Source organism: Melopsittacus undulatus, chromosome 13, assembly GCF_012275295.1.
Source record: "Melopsittacus undulatus isolate bMelUnd1 chromosome 13, bMelUnd1.mat.Z, whole genome shotgun sequence".
Taxonomy (NCBI): domain Eukaryota; kingdom Metazoa; phylum Chordata; class Aves; order Psittaciformes; family Psittaculidae; genus Melopsittacus; species Melopsittacus undulatus.
Genome location: NC_047539.1, coordinates 2931218 through 2945076, shown reverse-complemented (window position 1 = coordinate 2945076; position 13859 = coordinate 2931218). Strand labels below are relative to the sequence as shown.

General features: G+C 46.0%; 1 protein-coding gene across 1 annotated transcript in view; it reads right to left on the bottom strand.

Moving 5' to 3' along the window:
- CALN1 (calneuron 1) overlaps positions 1-13859 on the bottom strand; it is an 87700-nt gene that overhangs the window by 31937 nt on the left and 41904 nt on the right. Inside the window, exon 3 of the mRNA XM_031053700.2 lies at positions 9314-9426. Coding sequence (XP_030909560.1) covers positions 9314-9426 — 113 coding nt within the window. The remainder of the gene's footprint in view (positions 1-9313; positions 9427-13859) is intronic.

Sequence of the window (13859 nt, the reverse complement as noted above, 5' to 3'; positions counted from 1 at the left end):
CCTCATAGTGGCTTCTTCTTGTTTTCCTAAACATTTTACAAAGTTAACAACAAAAATCCTATGGCAGATGTATTCTAAAGAGAATTAAAGCAGAACTAAAGCAGAAAGCTGCAGCACTCCAGTGCACACTTTTCCTTGAGCCAAACCAGCAGGTCCTAGGGAAGGGTTACCATCATTTGATTCTATGGTTATAATAGATTCCACTTTTGCTCTGAAACTGCCCTTAGGATTCCAGCACTTTTGAATGTCAGTAGGAGAAAGAAGTACAGTCTAGTGAAAGCTATTTGAATAACCACAAGAGGATTTCTGAGCCAGAGGTTCAGCAGTTTTCATGCCAGTTTCTAATAAGGAAAGAAACTAGCACTGGAGAAAGGATATGTTATAATCTAACATACTGACCAATTTTGTGGAAACATGTGCCTGAATACCAACTAGACACCAAATAAATATTAATACTAGCTCAGTTCTCTCTTAACACAAAGGACACGAGTGCTGGAAGCTGAGGTTCAGGGGTTTATCTTCACAGGGAATCGCAGTTCCTGAAAGCCCTGGAATCTGGCACCTACATGCAGCCTGTCTGCCTTTCTGACAGCTCCTTTCAGATGCTGCTCCCCTAAAAAGCACCAATTTATTTCACTTTTCTTTTCATTGCTCTGTCACTTCCAAAAGTTCACAGGAATTGGAGCTTTGTGCGTGCGGGGGGAGCTGACGGATTGACAGCGACGTCTTGTACTAATAATCCCCTGAGCAAAGCAGCCTCTGGGGGAAAAACATCCAAACTAACACACTTGGCAAGATTAGAAAGAGATTAAAAACATGCAAAGCATTTCCATATGATTACTTTCTCCCCATCTTTCCTCCAGGGGAAGGTAACTCCTACGCTCTGCTCCAAAATAGGGCTCCACTGTGGACTTCACTGGGTTACCTCTTGATGTTTGTGTCTCTGCTCAGAATAGGAAAGCTGGAACTCCAGCATTAACCTGACTCAAACTGAACAGAGACACACCACATCTGCTTATCAAAACACATTTTGAAGGCTTTCCGACAGGCTTGCACATACATTGTGCTCTCACAATGTAAGCTCGCACATACATCGACTACTTCCACAGCTTCCTCAGGTTCCTCTGGACTGCTGCCATAAGCATCTGCACCCCAGTCCACTTGCTTGACTGTGAATGAATGTACTGGGTCGCACAATTATTTATTTTAATTACCACTTCATAGTGTTGAGTGTTATTCAATGGTCAGAATACAAATAAAAAGCATTTCTCTGTGGCACTACAGACTACATCAGGACTCCCATCCAGCTCTGGAGACTGCATGGACCTCAGAGTGTGGGATTGCTTTCTTCAGCACAGAAATACAACCAAACCTTCACGGGCAGTCAAACAACGGTGCAGAAAACACACAGACAAAGAAACAGCTTCTTAATGAAGTGGTAAATTTGTTTGAAGACAGACCTTAAGGAATTTCTCCTGAAGATCAGAACCTTTCCACCCACTTGGTAAAACTACATTATTCCTTTCATGGGAATTCGTATTAATAAAGTCAGACGGTGGGGAAGGAGCTACCAGATCCTGTTAGGCTCAGCCGGTGTGGTGGCAAACAGTGCCACCACAAGAGGTGATGTTCACATGTTGTCAGTGCCTGCACATCACACATCAGTCCATTAAATTCTTGCCAAACAGTAAAAAAACCCTAAACCAAAGTGCAGCAGGTCTGTTGGCAGCACTTAGAGCATTAGTTCTTGGGGAAACCAAGGCAAAAGCCTGTGCATATGCCAGGGGAAGGGGCATGAGATCTGTGGCCCAAACCCTGCCCCTACTACTGCCAACAGAGAGGTCAGCAAAGGAACATGGAAGAAAATGGGGTCTCAGGGCCACAGGTGCCTGTTAGAAAGCCATGTCTCCATCTTCCCCCATCCTTAGGTGGAGGGCAGGCACAGGATAGAGCTGGCTGTGTCTGCTGCATGGCCAGAGCATCTCCATCCTGATTGCCAGGGAAGCACATCCACTCTGATGACCAAGGAAAAACCTCTATATGGATGGCTGGTGTTTCTTTGCACCTCTCCATTTGCATTCTTTCTTTTCTGTTTTTTCTTTCTCCTTTTATTTTTATCCAAAAGAGTAATTTCTATTTTTAGCTTTTCTTTCACACAAAAGGTTGTTTTTCTTTCTAAACACATTTGTTGCAAACAGTTGGCAACACCTTAGCTTTTTCTCTGTGCATTTATGAGTGATGGAGTGTCTTTTCTCCTGGTTTTCTCCTCTTATTCTTCTCTAATTTCCATCTCAAACTGGGGATTCAGATAGTGTCCTCTGTTGACAAATGAATTGTGAATCTTTACATGCCCTTTTCTCTGTGCAGAGAGGAAGGACAGATCATGAGACCTGGTGCTGGTTTAGTATTTAATGACTGGTGGAGCCTCAGCTCTAGAAAAAAAAACTCCTTCCCAATGTTGGGAGAGCAAGTGATAAGGGATTCGAAGCCAAAACTCTTGCCCTTGAAACACCCCTGCATGAAAACTGCCACCTCTGCTCCACCACCTGATGGTGCCTTTCAAAAGCATCAATGTGCATTCAAAGACAGAAACACCCACCCCAATAAAACCAGCACCAGAGATGTGCTGTGCTACTCAGAGGTGCTGGGAAGACTGACCCCTCTCAGCAAGGAGCCCACAAAAAAGCAAGAAACTCTCTTCTACACCCATGTTTCAAGTACCCATGCACACATCAGAAGATGATCAGACACTTTTACCTTTCCTATGCAGTGCTCCTTACATTTCTAAGCAAATCACTGAGAAAACTACAGAGCAGTTCCTATTTCACTCATCAGATAGGGGCAAAAAGCCCCCCAGTGACACACAGAGCTGCTGACTGAGTTTATATATAAGCTGATAAAGAAAAAAATAACCTCTGTACCATAAGAGCTGGATGAAGCATATGTACATGAGTGCTCTGAGTGTGCACAAAGCCAAATCACCACCTGCCAGGACAGCCATACACTGTCACCCAGCAGGCAGGATGCCTCTTGATATAAACTGCCTGCTTTAAATAGGCTTTGAACAAAAGCTCTAGTGCATTTCTGAAGGCTAAATGTATAAGTAACCTGGTTGAAGCTAAAAAACACAATTCAACAATGAAGTCTTGCTTTGCTCCTGCTCTTGGTGCCAGCCGTGCTTTGGTTCACAACTGCTTTCAAAACTGCTATTTCCACTGTCTTCAGGTTTGAGCTATAAAATTGTTCCTGGTGTCTTGAGAAAACTGATTTTGTCACACGGGAAAACGTGTACTGGTGAAAAAGAGGTCCCTCCATAGAAACAGGTAAAAGTAAGGGCACCCAAACAGTATTGCTCACTCCTGCCTGCTGGCAAGTTTGTACACTTGAATAGGGATTACAGAGATGGCTCACTACCCAACGACAGCCTTACAACAATGATCTAGGCCATGAACCTCTCCAATATTCACATCTACACTAGCAGCTATGATAGGACTTCTGTGATGGATACGCAGAGTACAAATAAAGAGAAGTCTCTTGTTGATGGATTCATCACCTGCAAGGATTTCACTGTGTTGCGACAACCATCATTGAGTGCAACATGAAAATGTCTTTGTCAACAAAAGAAGATTTAATAAGGCAACCAGAACTGTCCTTCTTCCACTAATAATAGCCTCAGCACTGTCAGAGCCGGCTTCCAGCACATAAATCAAAAAGGCACTTGAAACCCTTGTTGGGACTCATCAGATGGCATTCAGATGTCCCTAGTGCACATGCCTCCATGTGAGCCACTTTTCCAGGCTTCTTTAATACCAAATGAAGAAATATTGGCACTTTCGAAGCATGATGCACCTCTTCCTGAGGCTGATGTTTAAAGCAGACTCCTTGAATTTCAACCTAGAAGTGGCTGGCCTGGCCAGCCCTTCCATGAGAGGCAAGCTGCTGTGTCAGCAATGTCATGATCTGCAGTGGTGGGGATCTGTCACCATGTGAAATTGCACACAGAGACTCAAACACATTCTTTGCAGCTCCAGCAAGGCTAATTCGCCATCATCATATTAGCTCCTCTGCAGGGATAAGAGGAGAAAGCTGACATACTGGGAGAAATTGCATTAGGTTTATCTACTGGACTTCATAAAGAAAAATCCCTGTCTAAGCAAAATCATCTTAGCAGCAACCCAGGCGCTGCTGGAGGCAGTGCAGCTTGACACGGCTCCTTGTCCACTGCCTTCCCTTCCACACCATCACCCAACACAGCTTCTCCATACTCTGCCCTGTGCCACTGAGGTTCCTACACATTTTCCCCTTCATTTCACTCTATTAAATCACTAATTGATTGACCAGATCAAGAAAGCCCAGATCTCTCCCCTGGGATGCTGTTACATTTGTAGTGGCAACTGATTACGGATGGGCGGTTTTCACAGCAAACCATTAAAGCATCAGTAGCCATGCTGAGAAGATGAAACCCTGTGTTCCATCCCAGCTATGTCCCCCTGCTCTCCTCTGCTCACACCTGGCTCTGAGCCGCCTTCACCTCCCTGAGCCCCCTGCCCGGCCAGTGCCAGATGCAATACCATACATGTGGATGTGGCCCTTGCTCTATTTTTCTGCATCCAGGGAGCAAAATGCCCTTTGGTGCACACTGCTGAGCCTGCTGGATGAGGAGCACTGGGTATTCCGCTGTTTCTGGTCTCTCCTTGGCTATCCTTCATTCCTTGCACAGGGGTGCAGCAGGATCTACCCTATAGCTGTACCCACTCATCCACCAAAGATCATAAAACCAGTGTATTCCTTCCCTTAGCTAAAGGTATATGGGAGACTGGAGAGGGGAAAAGGTTGTTCCAAGCACAGAACACATGAGCAGCTGCTGATCTGCTCTGTTTGCAGGACCTGCCTCCCTGGTCCTATGTTTTCCCCCCAGAAACAAAATGCAGAGACAGCTCTATAGTGAAAAATGAGCTCCATGAGCAGCATCTCCCCAGCCCGAAGCACTGCACTGGTATTCTAGTCTTCCCACTCCTGCAAAGCAGCCTTATTTATCCCAAACCAACCAGCCTGCTGCTGAACACCAATGAATTACACTGGATGATACCCAATGTGATGAATGGGCACCATTTCTGAGTAGATGACTCAGTGCCACCCCCTTGTGCAAGACAAAGCTTCCAGATACCCTTGCACAGGCAATGCATAGGCTGAAATGGTGTTCTGTGCAGCTTCCGTGTGCAGAGAGCAAATAGAGAAGGAAAAGCAATAAAAATAGGCAATATTTTGCTTCTCAAATGGTCATCACAGAAAGTATTGACTTTTCCAAATAATCTCATCAGTGTTGCTAGGCACAGAATTTATCCTGCAGCTGATGCAGATGCTGTTGTTTCACCATTCAAACTTGTTCTGACTTCAAAAAGCATTTTAGCCAAGACAGAGTGGTTTATTTTAATTAAAAGCCTATAAGCCAAGATTATTATTTCTTCTGTTGCTTACCCCCAGGGTCTGGAGATCCTCTACAACACGTCCTGTGCCAACAATTTAACACTTGTGCCTGAAGGTCTTTGCAGTTAGAAACAATCTGGGCAAAAACTGTAAATGAATATGAAATCCCAGTTTCTCCTCTCTTGTCATCCCTCTCACTGGCTCAGAACAGCAGGACACACTGGACAGATTTGGAGTCTGCTCGCCAAAAAAAGGAGCTAATATTTACCAGTAGCAATGTTTGTCTTTTCTGTAATGCTCTTGATCTAAATTGCTCTCCAGTTCTGAATGCCATGTGTTGGAAATGCATCAAAACTCACTTATACAAAGCACAGCCCTTGTCACTTAACTGGAAGGACTCCCTCCCCTTAAGGAGGGAGGAGCTGCTCCTTGCGAGAGGGAGGGAGGATTGCTATGGAAAGACAGACAGACAAGGAAGGAGGGAAGGAGGGAAGGAGGAAAGGAGGGAGGGAGGGAGGGAGGGAGGGAGGGAAGGGAGGAAGGGAGGAAGGGAGGAAGGGAGGAAGGGAGGAAGGGAGGAAGGGAGGAAGGGAGGAAGGGAGGAAGGGAGGAAGGGAGGAAGGGAGGAAGGGAGGAAGGAAGGAAGGAAGGAAGGAAGGAAGGAAGGAAGGAAGGAAGGAAGGAAGGAAGGAAGGAAGGAAGGAAGGAAGGAAGGAAGGAAGGAAGGAAGGAAGGAAGGAAGGAAGGAAGGAAGGAAGGAAGGAAGGAAGGAAGGAAGGAAGGAAGGAAGGAAGGAAGGAAGGAAGGAAGGAAGGAAGGAAGGAAGGAAGGAAGGAAGGAAGGAAGGAAGGAAGGAAGGAAGGAAGGAAGGAAGGAAGGAAGGAAGGAAGGAAGGAAGGAAGGAAGGAAGGAAGGAAGGAAGGAAGGAAGGAAGGAAGGAAGGAAGGAAGGAAGGAAGGAAGGAAGGAAGGAAGGAAGGAAGGAAGGAAGGAAGGAAGGAAGGAAGGAAGGAAGGAAGGAAGGAAGGAAGGAAGGAAGGAAGAAAATATTTAGGGCAATTTAACACTCTCTTAAACATTGAAGACATTTAAAGATGTCTGTGCATGAGTACATGTAACTTCCATTTGCATGCAGTTGGCAGGAGGATGATAAAACCATTTGGAAATAGAGCAAGAGGCATCCAGGGGTATTCTCCACAAAACTGCTTGGTGTGTGCTGCATCTCACGTGGGAAAGAGACTTTGTGAGATGGAACAGAGTCCATGTTTCCTCAGCTCTCCTGATATTGATGGTCTATATTGACTTGGCTTAAAATAGTATTTGCAGGATGATTTTTCCCTCCTCTTAAATACTTCCCAACTCAGCTGAAGGACCACAGAGGGCCATTCTAACTGGAGCAGAACTGATCACTGCTGCTACCTGAGAAAGAAACACACACACATATGACTCAAAGGCCACATGGGAAATCAAGGAGGGAAACTACATCTGAGAGACCCTCCACGTCTTCACTCCCTACCAATGTTCAGGTCTCAGTTGAATTCTGCTTCTCTCAGGCTGACCATTGCTCTTTAAGCCATACATATGATAGGACTGATGTGCCCTTTCCCTATTATTCCAAGCCTGCCTCTTCCATGCGTTATCCCTCTCTCTCTTCTCTATTCTTCTGCTGCTTCTCCCCTTTCCCCATCTACTGCAGCCCCACTGCTGTTGTAAGATCCTTTCCATCTGCAGCTTTTGCCAGCTGGAACTGCCTTCCTGTACCCCAGCAACTCACAGCTTCATCTGCAAATACATCTCCAGGCCCTTGCCTATTCCTTTGAATTCCACCCTCCTTCTGCTGCTGCTTATTTAACTCTGTCACTGCATTATTTAAAGTGTTATTAGGGCACACTTGGAACAGAATCTGCACAAAGTGCCACAGTAAAAGCTGGACCCTCCACACAAACACCCCAAGAGACAAAACTGTGACATTTGAAGGGAAGCTGGATGGAAGAGGGAACTTTCTGGATGCTAACATGGATTTCCTCTCCCCTTGGCACTGGTACAAGAGCCTCTTCAAGGTGCCTTTTGCTGCCTGTAGCGTTGGGGTGAGGTTTCATGGCTGCAGGGGTGAAGTGCTCTATCAGCAACCTAGACTCACCCCTCTCCCTGCCATTCCTGTCCAACAAATGTGAAAATTGCATGTCGAAGGGATATGGAAACACAGCCAAGTCCCAGTTCCAATAAGGGCTTTGTTTCAATGCAGACATAATCCCTCTGGAGATAATGCAGATGCATAAATGCTTTGCTTAAGGACAAGGTGACTTATAGCCCTGCAGATGGCTTCTGTAAAGCCAGGTAGGAATGGGCAAAGAAGGGAACTTGTTTCCTGAATGACACTTCCATATGTGAGGTTTTTCTTGCTTTTTCTTTGGGAATAAGCAGCAAAATGATTGTATTCTTCATGAGCTCTCCTACCCCAGGAGAACTGAAATCTGAGATTAAATCTTCTCTTCAAGGGCTTTGAAATCCAGGAAAGTGCTATGTAAAGAGTTGTATTTTTACCCTTACAACTAAAAGACCATAAACATTTTTCCTGAGGCCCTGGAGCACTTGTTCAATTCAGCCAAAGCTTTGTTGCCTGCAGACAACCCCCAGGGCTGTCCCTTTGCATCATGAGGCTGCTTCCCTCAAGCCTCTGCCCTCTTTTCACTCATCCCACTGCAGCCTGAGGGGCACAAGGGCCATGGTCCCCACTGCATGAAAGAGTATGATGAAAGCTCAGCCCCAGCATCCTGCTGCTCTAAAACCAGAGCACACATCCTCCCTGCCTTGCTTCCTCTGAGCAAAGCCACCACAGGCATTCACACAGGCTGAAGGGTCACTAAATGGTGGCAGGTTAACCTGTGAGCTGAATTTTAGGGAGGGTTCCAGACTTCTCTGCTTCTCTATCAGAGAATTCAGCCCATGAATTTGATCTTCCCAGTGTGTATTTCTGTTTCTTGAATAGCTCCAGCAAGGCCAGTTCCGCTGTAGGGTCCGGAAGGCACCAATGGCTCAGTGGGACAGTGATGGTGTTTCCACCTCTCCCCATTGCTCATGTGCTGGGATGAGGTTTGCAAGGTGCAATGAAGGCAATGAAACATTCATGGCTACCACATAACTGCCCCTTATGGTGTGTTTAGCTCTCATATCCCCACAGATATGTCACAAATCACTGCAGCTTCCCCAACGCCAAACTCTTGCTCTGATAACCTAATGCTAGAATCCAGACCAGGATTTCAATTTCTATCACATGTCAGGAGGCCAGAAACAAGTTTTTAGAAGACTTTTACAAAACTCCACCCAGTTCTGTCTGGACAGTGCTATGAGGTAGTAAAAGGAGACAGAAATGCTTACATCCAGGTTTAACTCTACTGATTTCCATAAACTTGGTAACAGCTAAGGTTTATTAGCGAGCAGAGGCTGTTGGATGATCAATGAAACGAGCAGTGATCTCACAGGAAGCCACACATCTAATTCATTGGCAAGAACTGTGCAGCACTGAGTTCTGGGAGGTTTTTAATCCCTACCATAAGAGCCTGGACTGTCCCTGCTTCTCCAGGAAGGTTTAATGCTGTTTAAAATCACACTGTACAACAGACGCAAGGCAGCTGCCACTGTCAGACCTACCTCCCCTCTGATGCCTGAAGCCAGCAGGACCAAACCACTTTAGGGCAACTTGCACTGGCACAACATGGTTATCCCTGCAGCAGCACAGGGTGGTCTTACACAGCACACTGTGAGTCAGATCCCAGTAGCCTTTACACAAGCCCTCATGCTTAGCAAAACATCTCATGCTTCTCAGCAGATCAATCCTGGAAACTATTGATATTTGGCTGAAATTGCATTTTAAAACAATCACTTACCTGCCAGAATATGCTGTCTACTGTATTTCCCAGAAAGCCATCTCTGCCTTCCGATGACACCAGCTTAGGTCCCAGAATAGTCATAAATTCATCAAAATCAACCTGGCCATCCCCTGGAATGAAAGAAAAAGATCAATGTTTTCACCGAAGTACCACTTAGTGCCATTGTCCAGCATGCTGCTCTGGACCCACACATGCGCTATAGCACCTCATAAAACAACTTCATGGTGCCTACAAACCCAAATGCATTGATATCCTAATGAATGGCTCCTGTTGTGGCATATCCAGACCTGAAGACAGGACCCAAATAGAGATGATGAACAGCAGATCATTCCTCAGCCCTGGAGAGTTTGTAGGCAAGTCACTTCTCAGAAAACCCATTCTTGGCAGGAAGACAGCAGCCATTAGCATGGCCAAGGCTCTTCCTTTCTACAGAGCTGCCAGACAGCCAGGTCTCTGCAAAGCTTTTACAGGGCCAACCTCATTCTCCAGAGGAAGGGAGTACACGCAGAGGGAAGAACCAGACTAATCCAGAAGGCATTTCATTTCAGCTTTCCATCAGCATGTCTCTTAGAAGGCCGGTGTGCTCAGCATGTAGAGCAGGCAGTGTAGACACAGCTTCAGCACCATTAGCAGGAAGAGGAGACTGCTCCTGCTGTTAATGAACTGAGCCTATGCAGTCCCAGGCCCCTGCAGTATATTGTGTGTTTTGTAGATGAGGCACGTGGCTGTTTGAAGTATATCTGAGCCTTGTATCAAATGTTACTTTCCCCTCAGAGAACTTCTGTGATGCTTAATAAAAATGAAGGAAAAAAAGGGAAAATCATGCTTGTTGAAGGATCTTAAAAATACCTGCTCCTCTGAGCAGGGCAGTTCAATGTCTGCATCTCTCCGTCGTCTATCAGTCCATAGATGTATCGTCCTAAATATTATTAGGCCGATCAATATGGGTGGCTATATAGTCTGGGAATGGAACCAGCAACTGTAAGACTTTCAGATTGTCTTTTGTTCACATTCAGCTGGAACTGACCGCATCCACCTCTCCATGTAGTTGCTAAAGTATTAGGGGTAAAAGAAGTGTCTAAAGCCACTGGGCTAAAGCAGATCAATGCAAGGACTACTATGAAAATGTCGCTATTGACCGCAGTACCTGCAGCAGACCTGCATGATAGCTTCACCACGTGCACTGCATGCTGCTCCTATCTGTCCTTCTTATTATATTTCATATGCTTGGTCTGAGTGTAGGCACTGATTAAAATCTCTGCATGTCCTTATCTTTGCAAAAACACAACGTGAAAATAAGCAGAGTCAAAACATTTGTCAGAATACTGATCTCTATTTACTAGGCTCTGCCTGTGATTTCTTGAAGACAAGAGTGAATATCCTGGGGGTGAGCCCATGGCTGGGGCTTTGAAAGGAAACAACACAGCAGGGATTCATAATAGCTTTGATGCTGTAACGTGCAGGAAGAGCACATCCAACTGCTAAAGTTGCTCACACCTTCAGGGCTCAGCCCACACTGAAGAGTCCTGTGGGGCTGGAGTGGGTTGAGCTTTTGCAGAATGGAGCTCATTTCTCTAAACAGACAAGGAAAGGGGTGGGCATCCCACCACTTAGAAAGCCATTCTTTAAAACGTTTATGGGCTATGAGAAAATGTGTTCCTTCTGCTTCCCCATGGGAGGCATCAGTTTATGGCATCGAGCTGGACTGTATTGGTCACAGCAGGTTGGATCATGCTGGGGAAGGTAATGGAAGGTGACAGTGGATTTGGGGTGATTTACATTGCAATACATCGAAGGAAAGGTATCAACAAACCCATACACTATCATGCAAATCAGGTTAAAGGAATTAGACAGATTAGCAAGAAGACAATCTGCATTTTAAGGAATTCTAGTACCTGCCCCTGCATACATTTTGTGATCCATATGTGACCCCAAGACACTGAGTTATTCAATTCACATTTTCTGCAATGTCATTTCATCCACAGAGGAGAGGCAGGACTTAGTCCTACACATGACTCAGGAGAAAGCAGGTGCCAGGACTCCTGGGCTCTGTGTCTGACTCAGAACAAGACTCTGGGCAAACCCTTGCTCATGACTTCCCTGTGCCTTTGCCAGGGATCATAACTAACTTCACAGGGTTTAATTATCAGCTTAATTATAGCATTTTCCACAACCTCAGAAGAAAGATGCCATTACAAAACGCATAATCACCGTATTGACTGCTTTTTCAATTAAAACTGTTAACTAGCAAGGAAACTAGACCCCAAACCATTTTGCCTGGTAGAAATATCCCTTTAACATTTGTTTTTAGCTGCAGAAAACAAAGCTTCCTGGCATCAGGATCTCAGGAGACTGCAGCATCCTAATATCAGGAAAGAGAACTCAGAATTTTGCCTGAAAATTCCATTTACAGTATTCAAAAACCAGGAGAGAAATATTATTAAAAGCAACACGTAGGCTCCAAGACACACCCAGTGCAACCCTGCATGGTTGCAAGGTGAAAATGCAGGGGGCTGCTCTCCACAGCCATGGCATAACCAGGTAATATCCAGTACTCACATTGCCTGCAGGATCTACAAGCATCCAGGCTACCCATCGGATGCCGGGACCACTCAGCTTGAAATTTGTGTAGGGTACAGTCAAAAGATGCCTTCCTCCTCCTCCTCTCCATAGTCATACACAGTGTGCTACAAGCTGATGTGTGATCCACACATCAAGCATCTGCTTGAGAATCTGCATTGGAAGCAAATCAAACACTGCACAGAGCCCCACATTTGGCTTTTCTGTGCCTACAGATGTGCTCCTTGCCTCAATGTAGTTGATATTCAGAGTGAGCAATGCACAACTTCTTCAGAAATTAACTTTGATTTGGGTTAAGGGGTGGGAAAAAGGGAGAGTAAAGGCCAGGCTGGAGCACCAGTGCTGTCTACACTGCTCTCACCTTCCCTTGCTCCTTCCCATGAGCCATCCAGCAAGCCCTGAACAACACAGCTGTCAGCAGTGATCATAAAGCTCCAGTCTCTCACTGTCCCCCCTGGACAATTTACGTGTGTGGTGCTCGCAACCTTCCCCCACCATCTGTCTGCAACTACTTCAGGATGAACTCATCACACTACAGGAAAACAACCTCTTAAGGATAGATGGGGCACAAGCAGGAGAAAGGCTATGGCCAGGATGTGGGGACTGTGCTCCCTGTCCAATGATAGTTGCAGCTATTTTCTTCTCCCTGCTCCCATTAGCTACAAATACAGGCACGGTTTATAAACCTGAGCTATGCTGAAGTCACTGATGAAGGTACTCACACACTGCAATAACTTACTTACAAACTTGGAAGGCAGGGAAACCTCAAGGGATAATAATGCAGGAGAGCTGGGGCAGGAGAAGACTGTTAGGGGACATGGTGGGCAAGGACCAGAGGGGTTCTGGGCAGGATGTAGCCCAGATGCCACCCCATCCCTGAGTTAGCCAAGGGACAGTTACTGCTTGTGTGAGTGACCTTAGCAAAACAGTAGAGCTGAGCTGTACCACTAACCCCTAAACCTCTTAACTCCCTTAACCAACTAAAACATCTATTTATTTACTAACAGTTATGCCCTAACATTTTTCTCTACCATGATGCTTCCTCTTAATCCCAGCATTAATGTCAAAGAGTCAGAAGAGGGTTAGCAATCATGTGGCTGAACCCTGAATGACTAAAACTATGACTCAGAACATTGCTGGCCACATCATCAGAGACAAATCAGATCTGCTTATCATTACTAGTCTGTTAGCATCCTCTGGGGACTAAGTGCTTCCAGATACCCACAAAGATTTGCTCCCTGCAAGACACTGTCTCAGTTATGACAAAAAGCAGGCATGTGTGATAATAAAAAGGAATATCAAATAGATGCACTGTCAATGGCCGCAGGAGCAATTGTGTGAGCCTGACTAATTCTCTATCACAGAAAGAGGGATCTGAATCATAGAATCATAGGATCACAGAATCATAGAATGGGTTGAGCTGGGAGGGACCTTGAAGTTTATGCAGTTCCAGCCCCCTACCAGGGGCAGGGACCCCTTCTACTAGAGCAGCTTGCTCCAAGCCCCTGTGTCCAACCTGGCCTTGAGCACTGCCAGGGATGGGGCAGCCACAGCTTCTCTGGGCACCCTGTGCCAGCGCCTCAGCACCCTCACAGGGAAGGATCAGTATCCTCATAAGGAAGAGCACAACTGTCCCAATCCAACAGGATCTACCATCAGCAGTGGCTTGCCCATGTTGGATGTGTCAGGCAAACCACCCCCAAAACATACCAGACCTGAAAGAGGAGAGAAAGATTAAGCAGAGGTGGGAAGGCAAATCCCCACATCCCAGGTAGCAGCAGCCTGTGCGTGGGCTCTTGCATGGCTCCTGACAGAGCTCTTCTGCTTTGAAGGAATAATTAAATGCTCAGAGGAGCAGCAGCATGAACACATCTCACCCTCTATCCCCTGACAAGGCCCCAGTCCCAAGCCCTCAGTCCACTGCTGTCTGTCCAAACATCTCCCATTGGAGCGGCTCCCTTGG